We start from the raw sequence: 25,184 nt of genomic DNA, 5'->3' as shown, positions 1-25,184 counted from the left end.
TTTAAAATTATGCTAGCATAGAAGCATTGTCAAAGCAACTACAGAAAGAACAAATCCCAGTGTGTTTTTGTGGCTACAGTAGGCATGGAATACTGAGACAAAAATGCCCCTAAGCATGTTTATGATAGGCAGAAAAGGGGCAGAAAACATGAGCAGTGAAGTGTTAGCTAGAAATGTAGCTTTACATAGTCAGAACTCTGCATAGCTTTTCCCAAAGCTTCTGTCCTCCAGTTGGTATGAATTAAAAGGTTCATCACCTCCAGCCTCTATGGCCAATGGTTAGCTGGGCTGATAGATGGATCCAGATTTCTTGAAGTCCCCAGGTTGCAGAAAGCTATATGCTGAGCAGTGGTGGGATTCAAAAATTTTTACTACCGGTTCTGTGGGCATGGCTTGGGAAGGATACTGTAAAATATCCATTCCTACCCCACTTCGGGGGAAGATTACTGCAAAATCCCCATTTCCTCCCAATCAGCTGGGGCTCTGGAGGCAGATAATAGATGTGGGCAGGGTCAATCAGGGGTGGTATTTACAGGTTCTCCGAACTGCCGTATTTTGAGTATGAGATGCACTTTTTTCCCTCAAAAAAGAGGCTGAAAATCTGGGTGCGTCTTATACACTGAATACAGCATTTTTTGCCTCCTGAAACCCCAACCCCTTCATCAAAATGGGTGTGGCATAGCTTTATGGAGGCTTTCAGAGTGTTCCTGAGGGCTGGGAAGGACAAAAATGAGCGAAAAAATGGGCTGTTTTTTGTTCGTTTTTGGCCCCACTACACCCCCAGGAGCATTCTACAAGCCTCCTAAAGGCTATTCATGCCCTTTAAAAAAAAAAAAGGGCCTATTGCGAAAAACAGGCCATTTTGGGGAGTCTGCCAAGTGCAAAAACGTTTTTTAAAAAATTTGCCTCTTCAAAATCTTTGTGCGTCTTACACTCCAGTGCTTCTTATACTCCGAAAAATATAGTACTCAAAATTTTGTCTTTGGTGCATGTGCTCTCATTGTACATGAAGAAAAATAAAATACATTCATCAAGAATCATAAGATACAATACTTAGTGATAGTTAGATTACTAATAAGAAATAGAATCATACTAGGAAACAAATAAAGCAATATAAATTGTAAAGATACAAGCAACATGGTTATAGTCTTAAGTGGGAAGAGATAGGTACTAGGAAGGATAAGAAGAATAATAGTAATACAGTATTATGGGAATTGTTTAACAGTGATGGCATTAGGAAAAAACTGTCTTTGTGTCTAGTTGTTCTGGTGTGCAATGCCCTAGAGTGTCGTTCTGAGGGAAGAAATTGAAACAATTTATGTCCACGATGTGAGGGATCTATATTTTCACAGCCCTCTTTTTGACTCATGCAGTATACAGGTCCTCAGTGGAAGACAGGATGGTAGCAATTGTTATTCCTGCAGTTCTAATTATCCATTGAGGTCTGTGTGTCTTGTTTGTTTGCAGAGTTAAACCAGACAGTTATAGAAGTGAAGATGACAGACTCAATAATTCCTCTGTAGAATTGAATCAGCAGCTCCTTGGGCAGTTTGAGCTTTCTGAGGTGGTGGAGAAAGAACGTTCTTTGTTGTGCTTTTTTGATGGCTTTTTAATGTTAGATGCCCATTTTAAGCCTTGAGATATAATAGAACCTAGAAACTTGAAGTTCTTTTTTATTGATACTGTGTTGTATAGTATTGTAAGGGGCAGTAGTATAGGTGGGTTTCTCCTAAAATCTACCACCATTTCTATGGTTTTGAGTTTGTTTAGTTCAAGATTATTTCGTTGTAGCACTACGGCTCCAGCCATCGCCATTGTTGCAGCAGCTCTTTCATCCCTCTGCTGCGACAGGGAGCCCTAGCAGAGGGATGAAAGAGTGACTTACGGCACTGGAGCCATGGGTTGCTGACACCCATCTTAGCGTCTGCTGCTCTCTTTCTCTTAAACTTAGGAGCAATGCCAGCAAGAGGGTATTTTTCTCAATTTTTAAAATATTGTGTACTTTATTTATTTTATTATAAGCCATGTAGGATCAATAAATGGGTGGGTAAACAAATAAGCAATTTTTTTGCTTGATAATTATTGCTAAATGAAAGAAGAAATAGAGCCACATCTTAGCGGCAGACCTATATTTATACCTATTTGGCTCAATCTTTGTCATCTCCAGTTAAAACTATAGATTAAGAAAGAACAGTCGATAATACTCCAGATCCTAAACATTTAACACTGCAATCCTAAGTAATTATGGAATTCAATTAAATAAAAGACAGCTTTAATTGAATTTTTGGGCTCTGCCAAATTCTTCCCAGATGGAAAAAATATCACTAGTAAAATTCAACAATAGAGGAAATATTTTGAAGCGGACACATGGGACTTTCAGTAAAATTTTGAATGGTACTGGTGGAAGGAGATTTCTTTCACTCCCATGTAGAAATGAAACCAAGAATTAGACTCAGACAGGTGTATTTCAAGACATAAAAATATTTATTCTCTTCATACTATTCCTACATCAAAACCTAAATCAAATGTCCAAAGTAAAACTTTAATGAATGGGACTTCATACAAACAAGAAAAATGGGACTTTATACATTTGTATCTCCTGTTAACTTCAAGAGGGCAGTAAATATTCTCTTATGGAACTGTTACTGAGTTCTTCATCCTTCATGAGCCAAAAAGTATTTGGCAGTAAAGAATCACCATGCTGCCCACTGAGAGCAAGTGGGATTATTAAATCACAATTCAGTTGGAATGGAAGAGATTAATTTTTTCCCTAACCTTTCAAACAGCTCTGTATTGTTTTAGACAAAGATAAATTAACATTGGTTGCGTATCTTTTTTCTAAAAAAATAATTAAAAAATGAACACAATTGAATGGGCTTGAAATTAGGCTTTTCCAACATAGTAAATTGAGGACACGAGCACAGCTCAGTTCTCTAAGGGAAGGTATGAAGCCTCATTGAAGAATGAAGCAGGATGATCGCTTAAGAGATTTGTTCACAACAAATCTGGGATTTGCTCTTATAAAAGTGATATGCCAAAAATCTGTCTTGACTATGGGATAATAGTAGCAAGAATGAAACAGCCTTGCTGGGAAAATGCTACTACGTGTTAGAGGAGGAACAGGTGGAACGGAGCCAAATCCAGCATAATCACATGGGATAGTTCAATACCACATCCTGTTTGGCCAATTCCAGCAACATAGGATCATCGAAGAACTTGCTGATGCTCACATCCTCACTTAGACCCTGGAGGAGAAAAAATGAATTGTGTTAATTAGATATATTTTTTTAGGGGGGGGGAGGGGGAATAGTCTGAATTCCATTGCAGTGAAAGAACTCCAGAAATCAAGAGATAAATTGGCTTCTCATCTTACCTTCCTGCGTCTAGTTTTGATCATAAATTCTCTGGCCAGGTGGGGGGCTGGTTGTGGCTCAAGAGGTCTGATCACGATGCTTTTGTCCAGGGGATCTCCTGGCACAATCTGTAATGTTTAGTAAATGCTTAGCTGAATTTCCAAGTCACTCATGACACAATGTTCAAAATCTTCATGTTGGAATATTAATAAAGTAATAATTTAATGTTTACAACATGGTTCTACTGAATGAATACACACACATGTGTGTGCGGCATTAAATGAATGCTTTTTAAAGCATTCTTAAAGGGTCATATCCACATCTCAAAATCATAGATCTACCTTTAAAACATATTTCATGGATTAAACTACCTATAATTTATAGATCTCTCCTACTGTTGTAAAAATGTTTATAAATCTTTCCTTCCATTGTAGTTGTAGTTAAATATAACAACCATGAAACAGGTTTGTACAAAGCTTACTGTTCAAATTCAGAAGGAAACCTAATATTGACTTCTTAATGGCTTAGGTGATGTTAAAGAGAAAAAAAAATTAAAATGTTGAATGGAAATCCCAATGACCAAGGAGACAAACATTTCAGGGTATCCAACAGGAATCTGTTCTTCCATCTTGGCAAAATGTCTGCCCTTTCCCCATACCAAAAATAGAACTTACGTAAAATAAAGATATCAGTAACAAAAAATTCAGAATATGCTATTTGCCCTCTTTCCCTGAAAAAGCATGTGGATAATTTATCAATTAATGTACAATGTTTTACAGGGTCTCTTACATAAATCCATGGCACTTCTTTAAAGAATTCTGCTGGGAGTTTGAATAAAAAAATTGAGAATTTGGATCTTAACTTTTTCTCATTTTTTTGCTTACAATGCCTTCATATCACTTACTTGCCAGTGGTGGAAGACAGAGAGAGAGAATGCTTGTCCTTGGGTATGTGTCCTGAGGTCTGTCTCAAATCCAAATGAGTCAATAGCTGGGATAAAGGCTTTGATAGTATACAAAGGGGATCCTGGGATTGGTGCATCTTGGGTCACGTGGCCTCTGCATAAATACAAAAAAAGGAAGCAAACTCTTGATTCACATTCCCAATTGAGAGGTTATATGTTTCCTCAGTATGAAGGAAACAGAAAAGTTTTATTATATAGAAAAATTGGTGAGATATCAAAACATAGCAAGGGTGGGGTTGGGAGGAGAAGAGAACAGATCAAGTGTGATGTCTTCCTTTTCTGAAAAGGAACAAGGGAGGATGTAAATGTGTTTTGGTGAAGACAACTAGCTCATTGCCAAATACATAAACGAGGCATAAATTTCTCATCTGCCTTAAGAAAAGATACCAAATCAGAACCATCATTACAGAAAACAAAATAAAATAGAAAACAACAACTGCTACTTCTTGCTAAGAGGCAGAAACAACTGAAAACATGTTTTAATGCTTGCCTATATTATTGCCATATACAACATACCTTTATTTCCAGATTGTCCCAAGCATTTCATCTTTCCTATTGCCTGATGCAAGCTCCATCATAATGTATGATGTTGCAAAATGATATGAGAGAATTCATGATCAAAATGATGTTGCTCCAAAATGTTACTAACATTTTTCCTTTTTCCTGAGCAAAATATCCCTCCTTCTTTGTAAAAAGTTTCGGAACAGTTATGGTTTTTGGTTTTGGTTGGGGATTTTAGATTCACTTTTTAATGAACTGACATTTTCCTGTTTTATTTATAGTATTCTTTTATACAAGAATATTTTATAATGGATCGAGTTTTATCTTGTTTTTATCCATTTCATCTTTATTCATGGTTTAGTTTACTTAATATACATTCTTATTGCTTTGGCTTTCTACCATTTTGTTTTTTACTACTTATAGTAGCAGTTTTAACTATTCCTGATTGATTTTGTATATTTAGTCCTATTTATTCTCTCTCTCTCTCTCTCAGACACACACACACACAATTCAGCCGCATACAATTCAGCCGGTCCTATCCGGTTTGGGTGAACCGGTAGCGGCGGTGGCAAGCTCCGCCCTCCCACCTGGACATCATCACATCCCGTTTCTGATGTTCTGTCCATGCACAAAAGGTCCTGAGCATGTGTGGAAGGTGGCACGTGCACCCACATTTGCAAACTGGTAGCAAAGGTAAGTTGATTTCGTGTGTGTGTGTGTTTGTGTGTGTGTGTGTACATACAATATGTCACAGAAGTGAGTACACCCCTCACATTTTGTAAATATTTAAGTATATATCAACAATATGTAATTTTTAGGGCAGGGAGTCCTTTGTGAACACGCACTTTTAAAAAGAACTGTCTATTCCTGGACATGACTGTATCTTGAGATAGAAACAGACAAACAAACAATACAATTGTCAACAGACCTTCTTTCCCATTTTTTCCAGGGCAAAAATACATAGTTTCATCCTAAAGCAGCAGTGAGAAGTCAGCCTCGCCAATATCAGAGATATTCGATAGAACCCTTCTTCATCCTTACATGAGAAAGGACAATCCCTCCCCTTCTTTCAACCCCTTCACCTTCTTTGTTTAGAAAGATTAAAACAAAGCTTGTTACATTATAAACAATCCGTACTTTAAATACTAAATTCCAAGAAACTGTACCAAGTTCATCAGAGAGTATTTCAATCAGTATTATTTTAACTTTAAGATAGTTTAAAGTTGCAACTTACCTACGCCTGGCCAGGACAGTGTACACTGCAGAGACACAGTCAGCAGGAGCCTGTACCTCCACGAAATAATATGGCTCCATTAACCGTGGTGTGGCCTGAGGAAAACATCATGCAAGAGAGTTTAGCTGGAGATAAAAGCTCTCCAAAAAAGCTCATTGTTAGTAAGGTTCTGTTTTTCTAAAACTAAATATATTTCCCATTTTCCAATAGCTACTATTGACTACAGCATTTTAAACAAATAATCAACTATTCCCACCTTGGCTTCTTTTTTCCTAAGCTTGATTTGAAAAATAGAATTGTAGTAGAGACACTATAACTGAAGCGGTTCTACTATGAAATAATTCCTGTTCTTCTAGTATATTTTCAAAAACAGGAAATAACCATCCATTAAACCTCTACAGAGAAATAATGTGTAGAACTCTAGTTAAGGTGAATTAAGTTAAACAATCTCTACTTTCAAATTATGGTTAAGGCTCCTCATACTGTCACGTCATAGTCTAAGCCTGAATAAAGAGTTAAGACTAACTAAAACGGAGCTTAGTGTGTCTTGCAAATCAAGCCCACTGAGCTAGGATAGCGCTATTTCTATGTTAGAAGTTTCTTACCATGAGGAAGGCAGAATACACCACTCGACGGGCTGTTGGAATGATCTGTCCACCTCCACGATGTAGTGGTTCCTGAGCAATAACAGCATCCAATATCTTAAATTTCACATTGCGAATTACTAGTGAAAAAGAGAACATAAAATATAGTAACAACAGGTTTGTTCATATGATTAAAAATGCAGTATTAACTTAGGAAGCCGTAAGATATCTCATGTCTACAAGTTATTCTCAAATGTACTTGTATCCCAAAATGTACACGTTTTAGATACTGGGCTCCAACAAAGCTCCAACAGTCCCTGAAACATTCATACATTGGCTCACAATCACAATTGGGACCAGAATATGTTGTTAAATGGTTGTGGTCGTATGCTGAATTGGACCCAATTCTACAACAAATTTTACAGTGGTCACTAACCAAATAACTGCAATCATTACGCAAATCTAGCTTTCCCAATGGACAATTGATGAAAAAGCTTGGAAATAATGATTAGGATGCTGCAACTAGTTGCAGGTGTGAGTCAGTTGCCTAGTGCCCTAATTGCACTCACATAACTATGGGGGTGCTATGATTATAATAAGTGTGAGTACAGATCACGTCATTTTTTTCTTTAGCTTTGAACCTTTGTTAAATGAATGGTTATAGGCTGAGAACTATCTGTAGGCTCTTTCAGTTGCTTGAACTAACTTCTAACTCTGAATAAGAAGAATCTAAAGCAATGGATCCCAATGGAGCATTCTGATCGATATTATATAATGCATAATTTCTAATTCTTTGATTCATCTGAAAAATGATAATGGTGTCAAAATAAATTTTAAAAATTTGTAACAAGTTCCCTGAGAAACTCTTTCCTAAAGAAATATTGTTAACCCAAAGGTGCTGTTTCAAGAGGCAACTGGACTTTCTTGTTTTTCTTTGAAGACATTTCGCTTCTCATCCAAGAAGCTTCTTCAGCTCTGACTGGATGGTAGGGAATGAAGGATTTACACTCCTTGCAGACAGCTGATCATTTGCATTCTTTTAGAGCGTCATTGAGGCCACCTGGAGGTTTATCTGTGTCCTCAGGGTTAGCTAAGTAGTGCAAATGAGTGTGGAGCCTTCTTGGTACTGTTGAAAGAACACTGTAGTAGTCTGGAGATAGATGATGTTGTATCTCCCTCTGTTGTCAGAGGACTGTTCAATTTTGGCATTGTTTGTTAAATAAATGAGGAATCTATGAATGGGCTTGAGAACATTGAGAACAGTCTTTGGCTGTCTTGAACGCTTACTCACATTCATCACATAGGGGCCCTTCCCTAGTCCCCCACTGGAAGCCTTGCACAATACTGTCCTTCACAGAACCTAAGAGTGTTTTGTCAACCTGTACAAAAGAAGCAGCAGTGTTAACAGATGGGGGAAATCAATCTATATATATTAAGCTACAATTTGGTATGCTAATTAATCTACTTCATGGATTACATTATGCATGGACCCGGTCATAAGCGGTTGGTCAACGAGCTATGGTGAAATGAAACTATGATCCACAACAAATTTTGTAAATTCAGTTTGTGTGCGTATAGCCCTAATTGGAGAAATACAGTCCCAAAAACAAGTATTACAGCACTACATTTTAGAGCTGGAACAAAGTGGTTCCAAGATCTAAAGCTCCAGATTTATTTCTTTTTCATGATACCCTATATTACTAGAAGCGTAGACCAAGATTAATTTTCCTATATCTATTCACTGTGACAGTAAGAAAAACAGTGGCTTCAGAAAGTGGAAGCTTTCAACTCCAAACCAAGAAAATTGGAGAGACTTAAAACCACATTTTGCTTGTTTGTTTAGCTCTTGTTACCATAATTTCTATTCCATATTTCAGAGATATGGGATTATATATTTTGAATGTATAATGCTTTGATTCAGTCCCAAAATTTTGTTTTGCAATGTCTGGCAAATCATAGCACATATCGTAACATTTTAAAGTAGACACCTCTTTTCTCAAGATTATGTGGCAGCAATAGTATGATCCAAGGGAAAGAAGCAGCTATTTTAACAAGTTTGCCGGTGAGTGCTACATCCATACTCCTCCACCTAAACATCTTTTTTTAATTAAAAAAGGCTTGTTTCTGAGTATTGCATAGCTCAATTAAATATTCCTAGATATGAATATCCATTTGGGATGCTTACCTCCCATGACATCCAAAGAGGTAAAAGTAGAAGTAAAGAAGAGTACTTATCACAAATTCTACTGTAAATACTGCACAATCCTTACCTCTGAGGGTAAGGTATCATCCACCAAGATGTTTGGTCCAGTAGCATCTGGTCCAAAAGCCCAGATAGAACGAGCTGCCAACAAATCCCAGTCATATTTTGTCTGGAAAAACTCTCCCAGCTTTTTCCTAATAAGAGATATATAAATATTTGAAGAGCAAAAAGAAGAGAACTCAAAGATCAGACAACTTAACATTTTTCTCCAACAGTGACCCTATACCATGTTTTTTTCTGACAGATATTTGTCAAGTCCTCGTTACACTTTTTCAAAGGGAAGATTGTTTTTCTTAGCAACCTGGCATAACTTCTAAACATTTTAAAGGATGGATATGTTTTCTATGGCAATGGCTTATGGACTAATTGGTTAACCAACTGCACATTTTTGAAAGAATTAAGGTGATCTTGACACAGCAAACAAACTGCAATGGCAGACTAATGTCCATAGACATATTTTTTAAAATACAGTTGATATTTTTTTAATGGCTCAATTTATTCACAGCAGCGTACTCACAATTCAAGTGGTAAAGCTGGGCCAGAATTAAAGAAATTATTTACTTCATGAATTCTCCCACCTTTTCAGGTCTCTAGAAAATTCATACCTGTTCCATGTTATTTGCACAACTTCATTCTCAATATCTTCAGCTAGACCCTTTTCTAGAGGCTCAGCAATCATTGTAATCTTGTTTCTGAATAAAAATATAAATGTTATTTGACTGACAAAGGAAGACATAGGATAGAGTGCATATTTTCTAAAATGAAGACATTGATAAATATCAATTTGGAACTCTTTACTTGGAACTGTTCTTCTATTTGAGAGTATTATAATAAGGAAGAATCTGAATTCAATTTTTATTCATTTCTTGGAACCAGCAGGTGAACTGGGGTACTTCATCTGGTTGAAGTCTTTTAGAGTTTAAAAAAGCAGTCTGCATGGCTCGGGCTACACACATACCTTGAGCCAATTTAAAAACACTCTGGAAACAATCACTCTAAACTATCAATCCCAATTTAGTGAGCATAGAACATGGCAAGAAAATGGAAAAGAGATGGCACCACATACTTAGTGTAACCTACTGCAAGAATGTGGCTCACAATAGATTATCTGCAAACCAATACAGTCCTTGTTCTCTTTTTGAAAGGAATTGAAGGAGCCAAATAATAACTATTGGCAAGAGGGCTTGTGGGCATTGCAAAATATCTTACAGCTAGTCTACTTTTTTTCTAGGCAATACTTTACTGTACATTATTGAAAAACTGTAATAACTGGAGATAAAATACTTTAATCCAAAGAAGGAATGGAAATAATTACTAATTTGGACAGATGTGACGAGGGAAGATTTAAAATGTTTTTTGTAGTTCAATGTCCAAAGATACTTTTCCAAATCAACTATTTCAACTATTTCCCAATTCATTTGACAGAATTTAAAAACAGGTAACATAAATAAGGAAGTAAGGAAGTAAATAGCTTCTTGAATGTTTCTAGATCATTTTGTGCAGACAACATAGCAAACACTTTAATCATACCACATTATGGCTCATTTTTAAGATTCTCATCATCAAAGATCTTACTTCTTATTGGGTGTCTCAGCAAAACACTTCAGGGAAGATGTTTCCACAACTGTCTCACAGAATGTGACCACAGGATCAGCTACCTTTGAAAAACAAATAATGAGAATGGGTAGAGAGCCAATTATCCCATTTCCTCCAACTCATTTTAAATGGGGAGAGCCAGGAAAACCTCATATTGAAGTCAAATTCAGGGGCAGTATTAAAAAGGCAGACTCCTTCCCAGGTATCTAAAAAAGAGGTGATTAAGAGGCACATAACGACGTCATCATCATCGTGCCACTATTTATGCACTTGTGACAGATATTGAGATGTGAGTGACATTTGCAGGATGGTATTATTGTGTGCATGTTGTTACTATATTTTTGCTGTGAGTGCATTGTTAGTACCTTGATATCAATCTCTGAATACATTTTCCGAAGATCATGCATTACACAGTCAAGATAGAGCTCTCCTGTTCCCAAGATCACATGTTCCCCAGATTCTTCCACCTGAATAATGCACAGATAGAACATAAAATATAAGAAAATAAATAGATTAGCAGCTTTATCTAGCTATAGTGACAGAAGCAAGATATAGACACTAAATTAGATTTTCCCAATTTTGGTATCTTTCAGATGCATGGACTTCAAATCCCTGAATTCTCAACAGTAGTCATGCTGAATGAGGAATTTGGGGAACTAAAGTTCTCATATTTATGGGACATGCAGATTATGGAGGGCCTGGATAGATAGATAATTAAATCTTCTTTTTCAACAGCAATATACCTACATTTGAATGATGGATGCTAGATAAAAGAAATACCTTAGTCATTATTTGTTTCTAACGAAGAAATCCTGACAACAGCCCAGAATCTTGTACTAAGAAATGGCTATTAGTGACTGGTCATATGAATTTTAAAAAGAGACTTAATATACAAAAACATGTCAAATATTAAAGACCCATTACTAAATTTCAGAGAACCAGTTGCTATTGCTGCACACAAAGCATGTCCTAGCATTCTGACTTTCAGTACAATGACTGTGTCCAGTGGAAATGTATCAAAAACAATGCCCCAAGACTTTTCTTTGCCACAGGCTTCCCACTGAAACTTCTTATTGAAGCATTTTCCTGCCTAAGTAGGGGGTTGGACTAGAAGATGTCCAAGGTTCCTTCCAACTGTTATTCTATTCATACTCCAAAAGTCAATTTAAGTCAATTTAACTATTATCAAAATTAGTTTTCCAATTATTAACATTTCTTCATTGGGACAAGAATTTAAATCTCAGGATACAGACAGTCCTTAATGATGATAATTAGGGCCATAATTTCTGCACTGCTTAACAGTAACAATCCCAGCAGTGACCTATTGCTGTTTTCAAGTGAAAATTGCTAAATGAGGGCCTCATATGCAACTTGTGATTTGCAATTTTCTGCCAGCTTCCCAAAAGCAAAGTAAATGGGAAATCTGATACGAAGCTACAAGTATCAAGCAGGTTGGAGGGTGGGTGAGTATTAGGGAGTGAGATGGCGGATGCTCTACGAGTGCATGCAAGCTGGAGAAAGAATGCCAAGTCACTGTACAAATGAGTATGGACGGGGCTAGAGAGGAGATGCTGTGCTATGTGCGTTATAGAGTACAAGATCCCAGGGACCAGATATTCTGTAGGGGGTTCTGCAGGAGAAAAAGCAGCAGGAGAAACTTGCAACCTTCCTTTCAGTTTCCTCATTCCTTTTGCTTGTGGAAAGCCTACAAATGATTATCAGGTGACTATGGAGTGCTGCAACCATTGTGAGAGCTGGTTGCCAAGCCCACATGACCTTTGTTGTAGTGTAATGACCAGAACTTTGAGGACCAATGGTAAATTCAACTTGTTAGATGCTGTTGCAACTTCAAGTAGTTGCAGAACAAGTGGTTATTAATTGACAGCCATCTGTTTAGCTAGTAAATGTTACAATTTGTTGGAGTTTTTTTTAGTTTCCCATTTACTATTTTCAAACCTCTATCAACTTTCTGAACTGAATACGCACCTTGGTGGTGAGAGAGGGATAGCTTTTATTGACTTTCCGCAGACCATCCAACATTTTGGGCAGCTCAGATGGATTTACGGGCTCCACAGCTATTTTGATCACAGATGTGGTGTTGAACTTCAAGGGACGGAATATCTGAGCCTGAACAAAACAGGTAATCATGATAATTCATCACATTTGCATTCCTCCGAGAGCTCTGATGGTAGATATTGACCTCTTTCCCACAAATTCTCCAAAATCATTGTGTATTTTTATTATTGTTAAGAACATGGAAACTTGGGCCTTCAAATAACATGAGACTACACCCACTACTATATCCATTGGTCTCATGTATTTGGATGCCAAGGCTTCTTCCCACTGTGTCCTAGGATGTATGAAACCCCTAGGAGATTTTTTATCTTATAGGCCACCTATTACACATAAAGATTTTCACAACAATGTATAAAAAAATATCAAAATAAAAATAGAACAAGCCTTTCCCCCAAGGTACCAGATTTTCTGATTCAATCCCATTCTAAAACATTTCAGAGGAGAACCAGGTGTTTACAACCTTGCAGAAGATTTAAAAAATAGGGTTATGGTTAGTTACAGGGCCTGGGTGACTTCAAGCAGTTCAAAGACAAAATGATGCTTAGTTCTAGGTTGGTAGCCACAGAACGTGAAATTGATTCATCATAATAGCACAGTGTCAAAGTTTTAAATTACAATAAGGACTTGGAAGAGCAATTATCAGACTAATGTTGCTCCTAGCGCTGAAGATAAATGCAGTGCCATAAGTACCCTAACAAATCTAGGAACTTGGCTAAGGAGCCAAGATTACAGATATGAAGGTTTGGAAAAATATTTAAAAACCCCTCCCCCCCTCCCCCAACTGGTTCAACATTTTTAGAACTTCTGTCAAGAACAGATCTTTGAGAAGAAAAAGACTTGTGAATTTCATCTTATGGTTCAGTGTTCCATTCAAAATAGTTAAAAACTATTCAAAATAGGTTTTTAACCCATGCTTTCCACAAAAACAGCTTTTCCAAAGCGGGAGAGCTTCAATACCAGAATGAAAGGTAATAAACATTGGAGCCAATTATAGCTGGAGGAAATGGGAAATGACCATGGAGCTAATCAAAAATATTAGGCAGTGCTAATCTATTACTTTGAAAGATAGAAAAACATACTATATTTTTTCTGTTTATATCTGAACCAGCTAACAAAATTATTTACTAATATCTTGCTTTGCTTAATATACAAAACACACACCAAAGTTGATAGTTTATCACACTAAACTAAAAAAAGAGGCAAATGGATATCAGGAACATTGTTCTTCTTACTATCTATGAGAACAACTTTATATTAACTTCAATACCTCTTCATTGCCTCTGGGCTCAGTGACTGTGGCTGTCTTCACAATAGGCTGGTCTACTCCTTCAATAAGCACCCAGTTACCAGCTGGCACTCTATTAACTTCTATATGGTACCTGAAAGAAGACATAAATTAATACATCTCCAGTATTCATTGATTCATAAGTACATGGATATTCTAGCAGATTTTCTTTGACTAGAAATTCCAAACTCTCTTAAAAGGGCTAACAAGATCATTACACAAATTATGTGACTTAAAAAACCCGGCATGTGAAATCTTGAAAAAATAGATTGTTTTAAGTAAATAATTGTCATAACTGTATCATTCTTGGTCCTCCATGTCAGGCTCCCAGAACATTCAGGAAAAAGCTGATGGACACCCCTTGTTACTCAAGGGGGAAAAACCTTGAATATAATAGGTAATATTGAAGAGCATCTAAAGCTGTGTTGGTATAGGTCAGGTAACACCCTGAAAAATATAACTAAACTTTCATTCAAAAGCAATTTTCTTCTTTTAAGAAGTGAAAAGGTTCAATTGGCTGAAAGAAGGAACAGAGAAGGATGCTCAGCACAAGGTTGGGATTAATCAAATACCATTACAGACCCACTCAAATCCTCAATCACCATTGGAAAGCTTGATCATTCATTCATTCATTCATTCATTCATTCATTCATTCATTCATTCATTCATTCATTCATTCATTCATTCTTCCATCCACCCACCCACCCACTATGAAATTACCACCCATCTCATCTAAGTTACTGTAGGCAGTTTACTAGTGCATAGCAATAATATAATAAATTCTAATGTGGGATACAAATAAATAAATAAATAAAACATTTCTAAGAATCATTTACCTTGCTACAGAGATCCAAAGGCGTCCCACAGTGCAAATCTGTGAATCTTCTTCATCTTCTAGAGTGTAGTTTTCACCAAGGACCTTGACAGGTTGCTCTGCATGGATGGTTCCACTTAACACCCTACCAAATGCATGGAATTGGACCCCATCGTCTGTACTATACATTTTTGTGGTGTGGCACATAAGTGGACCCTTTCAAAAGAATTTTTATTTTTTTTAAAAATCACCCTTTAATTTACCATATATAATTTCTCTAAATATCATCATCACAATAATAATTATACAAATCTTGAAACCAGTAGTCTCAGTGACATTCTGATTTACTGAATCCCAAGGCTGCAGCTGAGAAATTTTGAATGGCCAATGCTTATTATCAAGGCTGGTATAGCATATTTATCTTATAGGATTCCAGTATTCTGAATTGAAGGAACCATCATAGGATTTATGAAAGAAGTCTAGAAATCCTGTAAGTCTGGTGGGAATGCCCCAGTGGTTCACAAGATGAGCCTTACATTAATGTTGGGGATTTTGCTTCATTTTTAAAATATAAATATATTTGTGTCTTGCGACAGTTGTACTTTTCTTTAGGGGTGGAGTTTAAAAAAATCCCCGGGCATATGCCTGTTCTTTCATCCTTCCTAGCAAAGCATAGCCTTATTCACTCTTCAACAATCTGTGCATTCTGATTCTCTTTATTCATCACTAGAACAAGATGTGACTAAAATTTGCTACCCTACATAGTTTTTATACAGACTCCATGTTTCTGAGAGAAATAACATGCTACGCCTGAAACTAAGGCATTTAAAATGGACTATCATAAGTCAGTCATCTCTTCCCAACTGGTCCCTTACTCCTCTGATCCATTAGCAAAAGGATGAGATAGAAAATGCTGTTTGATAATTTTCAGCACCTACAAAGCTTTGTACTACAAATTTTTGTACCCATTCCCCAGAAAACTGATTTCCAAATTGTAGATGCAGGTTATATACAATTTAAAACACTATGCTTTAAAGAGCAATGAATTAAAGGCTATTTCATCAAATGAGATTCAGCAATGCTATTATATAACCGCAAACATTTTACATAATTTGCATTGGAATAAAAAATTGCTAAAGTGAAACAAGCAACTTACACATTTGTAAGTTTGAGAAAGGCAATGCTCCAGTTTAATACCTGCTCCTCTTTTCTTCTATGTTATTTCTATATTTCTTCTTTTATTTAGTAACAATAACATAAAATGTACTAAAATACAATAAAATGCTACTCAAACAAAATTGCACAAACCAATCTGATGCCAAATACAGACAAGGAAGAGTAAATAAAACTCTTACATCAGGATCACATTCACTCATGGCCTCTCCTAGGTCAGAGTCAACGCCGCCTGTGTAAGTATGCTCAATCTTGGTCTTTGCCCCTATTTTAGGGGAGGGGATGTGTTGCACACACATATCCACAAAACCTAGAACAAGGATAAATGAAACAGCAATACATTTGTATTTGGAAAAGGCAGAGATTGACACTTCTGCCTCTTTCTAATTTTCCATTATATTATAGTCACTTTCATGTCCAGAATACCTGCTATATTCAATTGTATTTTTTTTAATGCAGTAGCATCTGTTCTAGAACAACAACCTAATCTTTTTCTTTATTTAGTCTGAAATTATATTGTAGAAACTTGGAAGGTATCAGTTTAGAAAGATGTTTAGGATGAGCTGATATATATATATCTGAGGATACATCTCATTTCATGCCAGTCCATGATTTTCTACATGATTTTCTGACAAGATTCATCTTCAGATTCTTTGATTAGAACAGAAAAAAACCTTCCTTATAGTGAACACTTTTATCTTTTCCCAATGATGGAATGCTATTTTGTACAGCTGAGTGCATTCTTGGCACCTGACAAACTAAATTGTGTTTACCTGAGCATTGTCCCTTATGTATACTTTTAAGATTAAAAGATTTTATCTGCTGTAGTGTTGCATTTTAATGAATCATAAATAACATAAGAATTCTAAACAGAATGATAATAAATGAAGATTCATAGTTAAAGAAATAAAAACATTAGGGTAGCCTACTAAAATAGAAATGAAGAGGATTCAATATATACAAGAGAACTAACACTTTGCAGCATATATAAACTGTCTTGCAATATACTGTATGCATAGCATTTCAACTTTAAAGAAACAATGGAATAGTTTTCATTGCAATCCATATTAGGTTAATCACTCTGCAGTGATTAGACGTTTAGCACTTGCACGGTTCCTTTTAATGTTCTGATTTGTGTTATTTTTAGTCTTTTAAAATATTTTGAAAACCATCTTGTATACTGAAAAGAACCTAATAAATCTTCCAATATATAAACAAACATAAGCAGTATGTTATTACTCTGAGGCCCACTCTAATAACAATTCTTTTAATCTATAAAGGGTACAGTAATAAGCAGAGAATACAACTGAGACATCCAGGATAATACATTTAAATTTTATAATACTTTAATGCTGTCTTTTCTTTTAAGTTCAGGTTTATGTACCAAGCATGTTATCCTTGTCAGACTAGGCTGAGAGAAAGTGATTGGCCCAAGAGCACTTAATTTGCTAAAAATACTGTGTATCATCAGGGATGCCCTTCTTTCTCCTGAAAAAAAATAAAGTAGCTTATTCAGGAACATCTGTGCGGTAAAATAAGTCTTGTTTCATTTCTCTTCATCTTGTTCCTTTGAGCTTTCATTCATAAAGTTTTGTATTAGCTTGAGGCAAGTCAAAGATGCTCTCTATCACTTAACATTGAATAATTATTGCAACACATGTTTAACTATCCTTACCCTGGGAAGATTTAGGGAGTTAGGAAAAGTATAATTATTTTCACCTGTGAACTCTCCAAAGAATTTCTTGCACACAAGCCTCAAGAGGGGGCGGATGTTTAATTTCAACTCTTCCTTGGTCAGATGAATTCCAAGTTCATCCAAAGTTCGAGGCAAGGTGGTATCTACATCTCCAACTACCTGTGCAAAATGGATGTAGGACAATAAATGAAAGATGCAAGTAGTGAAGATTATATTCATTGGAAGGAGTGACTACGTGATTTACACTGACAATACAAATATGATCCACATAATACAATGCTTCCCCCCTTCCTGTTTCTGCCACTTTATTTTCTAAACTAAGGACCAATAAACAATTATAGACTGAAGGGGCTCTGTTGTTCCAGCAAACCTATTAATTTAGAGATGATAACTGATGAACAAAGTCCTCTAAACAGTACCTGATTACACCACTTACTGTTTAGATAATTCATTTTTAATTCATAAGTAAAACCCAAGCAAGTAGACCCAGGACAAATTTTGAAAAAATGGTACTGAACCTCCAAGATTCATGTAAAAGTCTTGTTTCTAATTAATAAGAAAATCTCATCTTTATGTTTAAATACTTTTATGTAAAGAAAATGATACATATTTTAAAAGTTATGAATGAAATACTGTATTTTTCACACTATAAGACTCTCCAGATCACAAGACCTACCATTGGGGAGGAAAACAAGAAAAAAAAATCTGTCTCCGCCTCCCAGCAATTTGCCTCCTTGCAGCAAACAGCAAGATCAGCTTCAGCACAGGCTGATTTAGTATGAGCAGCTGATTGGCAGTTGGATCTGTCTCCCAGAATATGGCTGATTAGCTGTTCCAGGCTTCAGGGACTGCAGCCACCTATTGCTGCTGCCTGCAACAAGCCAAAAATGGGACATGCATAGGCCGAAAAAGGAACGCGTAGAGGTGGCGATAATCCCCGCAGCCTGGAACAGCTGATTGGCAACATTCCGGGAAGCTGATCCATCTACCAATCAGCTACTTGTGCTAAATCAGGCTATGCTGAAATTGACCAGGCTGCTTGCTATTTGCTGTAAGGAGGCAAATTGCTGGTGGCAGAGGCTGAAGGGTCGGGGTGGGATGGGCTTTGGCAACATTCGTTCTATAAGACACACAGACATTTCCACCCACTTTTTTTGGGGGGGAGGGTCTTATAGACCGAAAAATACGGTAATTAATGTGCATCTCCAGTTTGCTTTGCTGTATACATTTCTGGATTCAATGCATATATTCTGTTTAAAAAATCAGTGATATATTTTTTCTGACTGCTGACTGAATATCTATAACTAAGCACCAGAAAGATAAACATATGTAACTGGAGCTCTGGTTTCAGAACATTTGGCACACTGCCATAGAAGAAAACTGGCTTACATTCTTTGCTTCATGCTTGTCAAGCTTTCTTTAATATATGATCTGATTTTACTCTTTATGTTGATCAAGGGAACTGTGACTAATTTATGTCACAGTGATCTGTTCTTTTTCTTTTTTACCTCCTTGCAGAGAAATTGGAAAGGAATGGATTACAAGAGAATAAACAATCACACAATGGGGACTATACATAAGAAGCAATGCACTTGCACAGGTAGCTCTTGCACACTCTGATTTCAGCTAGTAAGCATGGTCTCAGTCAATTCAACAAGTTGTCATATTCAATCATGGCTGCTTTTATATAAATATAAAATTTTTGAATAAACCAAGAAAAGCAATTTTGTATCTGAGATAAAGTAAAGGGACAAAGCATCTAAAATAAATGAAGGAATGTAAATTTGTTTACACTACTTGTATACCAAAATCCTCTTTAGAGGGTCAGCTCTGGCTATCCTTCCTGCTAAAATGCAATATGTGGCTAGCCAGGTGTAGGTCTTTTCAGTAGTGGTCTTCTGATCCAGTAAAGTCAACCCAACTGAGGTACACCCAACATTATCTTCATTGGCTTGTCTGTGTTTGTTAAAGGCTCTTTATTTATCCCAGGCATTTTAAAGGTCCTGCTGTGCATATTTTTAATCCTGTAATATTTTTTTAAAAAATTCTACAGTTTTTGCTGTTACTGCTTTATCAGGCATGCTTTTGTCAACAATTTTAACTCTTTGTTGAAAGTACCTTCTACTTGAACAATTTTAATTTGGCTATAAATTGCTTTAAAATAAAAATATATCAAAAGAAACAATCTTTATTTTAACTTCCTCTTCTACTTAGATTGATGCATCCTCTCAAATTTGTTTGCTACATTGTAGGTTGTCTTTTCTGCTGTTATAGAACAATCCTCCCTCAGAACATTTAATTATTTGTTCTATTATAAAGCTTTTTCTATCTCTTCCTGGGCTGATTTAATTCAATGGTTTATCTCTCACTATAGGAAGCAACATTAGTTTCTGAACTAAGGAAGAAAAACATTTTATTTTTTTGAAGTTTGTGCAAACAGGATAGATGTCAGATAAAGAATCCTAGAGCTAAAAGAGCTTTTGGAAATCTACTCTTTAGATATAAGCAGACAACTGCTGACAGATGGCTGTCATATTGTTGCTTAAATACATGTAGCAAAGTAAAGTATATAACTGCTTGAGGCAAATACCCCAAATGTTTTATTCTTAGAAATGGTTTTTTTCTGCTCATCCTTCTTCTTGAAATGACATGATTCTCATATTGTAAAAATAGCTTACATTTCCAATATTCCCAAAGAAAACATGAATACGTTTTCCAGAGTTAAAAACATACCTGGGCCAGTATTTTGTAAAGAGGCTCAAGAACAAATTCCACAAAGCTTCGCTGGGAACTACTTGTTGGTGCTTTTTTAGTGAATTTTCTCCTAGAAAGTACAAAATTATACATAACTGAACATGCATGAAAAATTCTATTCTGGTGTTGTACCAAGATGCTTAGGAACACTGTAGCCATGTATCAAACTGTAGAAAAAACTCAAAGATATTCTCATTTTATTTTCCCAGCCATATCAATCAGAGTAATAGTTACAATTGTTTAGTTTGGCACAGCAATCAAACAGGTATAGACATATGACTGCAGAAAAAAACAATTGCAATCAGCCTACCTTCCATTGAGGATCTGTATACTGCACAAACCAGAAAGAGAAGTATCTACAGATCCCTCACATCCTGGCATAATCTATTTCAACTTCTCCGCTCAGGTTGCCACCATAAAACACAGCATGCCAAAGCACCCAATTTTCCCCCTGTGCCATCACTCTGCTGAACACTTAATTCCCATAGCACTATCTCATTTCTCATCTTCCCTATTATCTTCTCCTATTAGGTTCTTGTGATTTATGTTTTGTAACTTATGGTTAATTATTGTAACTATAATTATGACCTATGACTTGATGTTTATATGTACACTGTGGGCTTATGCACCAGAGATAAATTCTTTGTGTGTCTGATCATACTTGACCAATAAAGAATTCAATTTTATTTTCTATTCTAATATTCCACCTCAATTCTGCATGGATGTGCAGTCACAGAGGAGAAAATCCCCTCTCATAGACCAAGATATCCATTCACCCTGTTTACTCACCATGTCAGCAAAAATACCACAAACTATCTCTTGCCAATTGTTTCTATCTTTTGGTGTTGTACCAATATGCTGAGGAACATTCTAGCCATGTCTTAAAGTAACTGGAAAGCAAAACTCAACAATGCCCCCATTTTATTCTCCAATTCAATCTACCAAAAGAAATACATTCTATCATGTCCATTAAGGATAGCTGACTGACATGGCCCAGATGACAGCCTTTTTGTACTATGGCACCCAGCCTCTAGAATATCATCTCCCAGAGATCAAATTGTCTTGGTCCCTATTGGCCTTGAAGAGGTGGTTTTGCACTCAAGCCTGGGGCACAAGTGTGTAACAGAACCCAGTTCTTGGTACTGTTGATCATTTTTTTAAAAAAAATCTGAGCTTCTATGTTTTATCTTTTTTGTATGTTTTTAATTTTTTAATATTGTTCATTGGGCAATCATATAAATCTAATAAAATAGATAATAAAAAATAGTTGCTCCTTACGTCTTGGGGTTGAAATAGATATCTCCCCACAGTCGCTTAGCAAACTCCTGGTAATTGATGTCTCCTATAACAAGCAGAAAGAAGTGGAATCTCATTTCAATTCTAACCATCAATGCAATAGCCAATTTCCAGTAGTTTTTCCTCCGTTCCACTCTAATGTAATGAGAAAATGAGCAGAACTTAATGAGGAGCTGCCATGAAAATAGACATGCTGTTGCTTGAGGAGGAAAATTCTGAAGATACTATAGAATCTAAATTCTTCTTCTGAATATCTATTTTGAAATTTCCTCCTCAGTAAGCAATTGGGTAATTTACAAAAAGTTGCAAACCTTCATGATGCATATTACACCAGACCAGTGTTTCTCAGCCAGGGAATTCTGGGTGTTGAATTCCACAGGACTTAAATCGCCAAGGTTGAGAAACACTGCACCAGACCATATTTCGCCCTTCTGGTCTTAATGAAGGAAGCAACCTGGGATTAGAAGCCTGTGTGCTGTCTATATTTTAAAGCATCCCATTTGAATCTTTTTAACTAATGGCCCTTCTCTGTCCAACACAACTTTAGATACAGTATTACTAACTGAAACAGGATTCAGCACACATGTATTACAACTCCAAATATAAGGCTGTTTAATGATTAAAAGTGGGAGACTGAAAATTGGGTGTGAAGTCTGGATGGCAAGTGAAGAAACAAAGTGAGACTCTTTGAGACCACTGAGACCATTTGCACCACTCAGGTGACCCTGATAAATCTCCAGGTGACCTTAACAACTCGCTAAAAGAATGCAAATGAGCAGCTGTCTGCAAGGAGTATAAAGCCTTCCATTTCTCACCATCCAGGCAAAGCTGAAACAACTTCTTGGATAAGAATCAAAATGTCTTCAAACAAAAAGCAGAAAGTCTGGTTGCCTCTTGAAAAAGCACCTATGGGACAACCATTACCTGGAAGGATGACTGAGAATCTCCAGACACTGAACAAACTGAGAGGATGTTAAAGTGATTTAATAAATAAGAAAAAAAGAGAGAAGAGTGCAATAAACCAATATACATAGCTGCAGAAGATCAGAATAGTCTAAGAGCTTGTATTTGTATATCCACATATCATGTAAATACATATCATGAATATGTAATGGGTAAATTCCTTACAAGAATACCTAAATGAGGTTATGACAGAGGCAAGACAGAAGTTCTTATTCAATAACAGTTCTTTAGTTCTTAGGTGTTCTTACTTGGGATGCATAGAGTTAAGGGAAAAAAGATAAGAAATAAAGTCACAGACACACAAAGGAAAAATGCTTCAAAAGCTATCTGGAAATTTTAATATACTATTATTTTGTAATCAATTGAACTCCAGTTTGAAAAATTTCCTAAATCTTTGCTCAGCAGCTTTTGGAACTTGTTTTTCACTTCAAAAGATGGACAGATGGACAGCTAGTTAAAAGATTCTTAACAAAATAGCAAGACCTTCTAGTAAATTTTAGTAGAGATGACCCTCTGAGAACATGCTGCCCACTAAGCGATGAACAGAATATCAACACTGTTTCACGGGGAGCATCACTGTGAAGAACGTAGGCCCCAACCTTTAAAATCTACATATGCTAAACTTTTATGACTCTGGGAAAGTCTACAAGGATCATTTATTTATTCAAGTAAAGTTTTCCTTAGGAATTATGTTGGAACAGCAGACAAGCCAGATTCCTAACTCTGCTACTTTCAAGCTATATAGCTCTATCACTGGAAAGCCTCTACCACTGGACTTGTTTGAGTGTGATGTAACATTTGCAACTGGTAGATCTAAATACATATAGACAATCCATACATCAACACTGAGTCCCCCCAGGGAAAAGGGCGGCATACAAATAAAGGGAAAATGAAATATAACAAACACTTGGACAAAGAACATATCAATTTTGCATTTGGATTAACCTTTTAGATAAGAGGAGGTCTTAACATAGCTGACAGAGTTATTTTGTCTAATGCTTACCATACATGTCAGCATATATCTTGGCAAAGGAACCCAGTGTGAAACAAATGCTATACTGAGAGCTGGCAAAACAAACATTGCCCAAAAGAGGTGAAAGGATCAGGTTCTCATCTGTGGAATACATGCTGAAAACAAGAAAATATAGTATCACACAACTTCATCAAGAGAAACAGTAAGATCATAATAAACATGAGCCCACATTAAAGCTTTTGCAAAATCTTTTTGTTTTGAATTAATTAATGTCAAGTTGTTAACTAAAAGTTTTATTCAATGAATCCGAGGTGTAAGAGCACGCTTACAGCAATAAGAAGTAAAACTATATGAGCATAAAATGAATTACATTCTAGGTGTAATTTTAAAATCATTTTGTTAAAAAATACAAATCAATTATTTTAAAATGGAATCTTCCCAAATTCAAAATATTTGATGTTTAAGGAAGTCTGATGTTCTGAATTGAGAGCTGTATTTAATGCTGAGGCAGTGGGATTCAAGCATATCTGTTATAAGAAGTGTCATTTCTGTACCTGATTAAGCCATTGACTTCATCCACTATGTGCCGCAGCTTATAATAGGCATCAGTAGGTGGCAGCTTCAGTTCTAATATCAGTCGATCAATCTTGTTAATACACACGGTCACTGCCAATCTTTCCTGTACTGCATGCTTGATTAACCGCTCAGTGTTCAGCATGACCTAAAGTGAGACATAACAGATAAGGGCATCAGGTAAGGCTTGAAGAATAAAACAGTGAATCTTATCTGGTGGAGGAACAGCCTACATAGCAAGCATGCTCAACTGTAAGCTTATCTGTTTGATCTATGTATCTATCAATCTAATATAAATATTAAAATAAAAATGTTTATTGCAACAGACAATGACTTTTCACAAAATAAATATCTATACCACATAAAATATCAGCCAATAACAGTTGTTAATTGTAGTGCATTACATTTTATAGTACACTGACACTGAAGCCTATGGAAACACAGAGAAAAAAAGTCAGAAAAAATGCCATTATCAAAAAAAGAAAGCTATTTGTATAACCTTTTCTATTTCTGCACTGGATAATGTTTACCCTTGGATAAAACCTCATGCTTAACAGATTGAACTACCAATTCAAATGACTCAAAAAGAAGATAAGAAACACACTGGGGTATGTAGTCTTTCCTTGAATATAGATTTTAGAAACCATCTTGAAACTCAAATGCCAGATTGCTTAAAAAATTCCACGTAAATTTTAATAATACAACTCAAATGTTTCCAGCCTTTCTTGTCTCAAGATTCTCTTAGCATCTTAGTCATTTTTTTTACAGTGGCCTAAGTCAACACTGTGAACTACTACATCTCAATCTGAAAGTTTACAATCCTGTGGCACTCTTTATGAGTTCACTGCAATGCCCCAGTATACTGTTATACAGTTTGGAACTGTGAATGTAACCTGTTCCTTTTTCTGATCTGAAAAGATATTTGAAACAATACCTCGCCTTCTCCTTTTCATTTTGTATAATCATTTAGCCTGGAAACATCCTCCTTTCAGAATCTGAGGGGGGAAATTGCTGTTCTTCCTTTCTGTCTAGACAATCTGTATACAGGTAGTCCCCAACATAGAATAGTTCATTTACAACATCAAA

The 25,184-nt window shown here is 36.1% G+C and overlaps 1 protein-coding gene across 1 annotated transcript in view; it reads right to left on the bottom strand.

Moving 5' to 3' along the window:
* Positions 1–2,465: 2,465 nt before the first annotated feature.
* Positions 2,466–25,184, bottom strand: part of EFTUD2 (elongation factor Tu GTP binding domain containing 2) — a 30,404-nt gene continuing 7,685 nt past the window's right edge. The window contains exons 10-28 of the mRNA XM_014076434.2: positions 24,080–24,246; positions 23,556–23,680; positions 21,572–21,635; positions 20,273–20,363; positions 17,563–17,698; positions 16,026–16,153; positions 14,693–14,886; positions 13,839–13,950; positions 12,482–12,622; positions 10,861–10,962; positions 10,475–10,557; positions 9,505–9,591; positions 8,907–9,033; positions 7,928–8,015; positions 6,658–6,776; positions 6,053–6,147; positions 4,258–4,411; positions 3,374–3,481; positions 2,466–3,245 (exon numbers count right to left, since the gene is read on the bottom strand). Coding sequence (XP_013931909.2) covers positions 3,150–3,245; positions 3,374–3,481; positions 4,258–4,411; positions 6,053–6,147; positions 6,658–6,776; positions 7,928–8,015; positions 8,907–9,033; positions 9,505–9,591; positions 10,475–10,557; positions 10,861–10,962; positions 12,482–12,622; positions 13,839–13,950; positions 14,693–14,886; positions 16,026–16,153; positions 17,563–17,698; positions 20,273–20,363; positions 21,572–21,635; positions 23,556–23,680; positions 24,080–24,246 — 2,217 coding nt within the window. The 3' untranslated portion in view covers positions 2,466–3,149. The remainder of the gene's footprint in view (positions 3,246–3,373; positions 3,482–4,257; positions 4,412–6,052; positions 6,148–6,657; positions 6,777–7,927; positions 8,016–8,906; positions 9,034–9,504; positions 9,592–10,474; positions 10,558–10,860; positions 10,963–12,481; positions 12,623–13,838; positions 13,951–14,692; positions 14,887–16,025; positions 16,154–17,562; positions 17,699–20,272; positions 20,364–21,571; positions 21,636–23,555; positions 23,681–24,079; positions 24,247–25,184) is intronic.

Source organism: Thamnophis sirtalis, unplaced genomic scaffold (genome assembly GCF_051295495.1).
Source record: "Thamnophis sirtalis isolate CommonGarterSnake01/CBP01778 unplaced genomic scaffold, rThaSir2_p1.2 scaffold_4, whole genome shotgun sequence".
Taxonomy (NCBI): domain Eukaryota; kingdom Metazoa; phylum Chordata; class Lepidosauria; order Squamata; family Natricidae; genus Thamnophis; species Thamnophis sirtalis.
The sequence above is the reverse complement of the archived record's forward strand: the minus strand, read 5'-3'. Positions and strand labels throughout refer to the sequence as shown.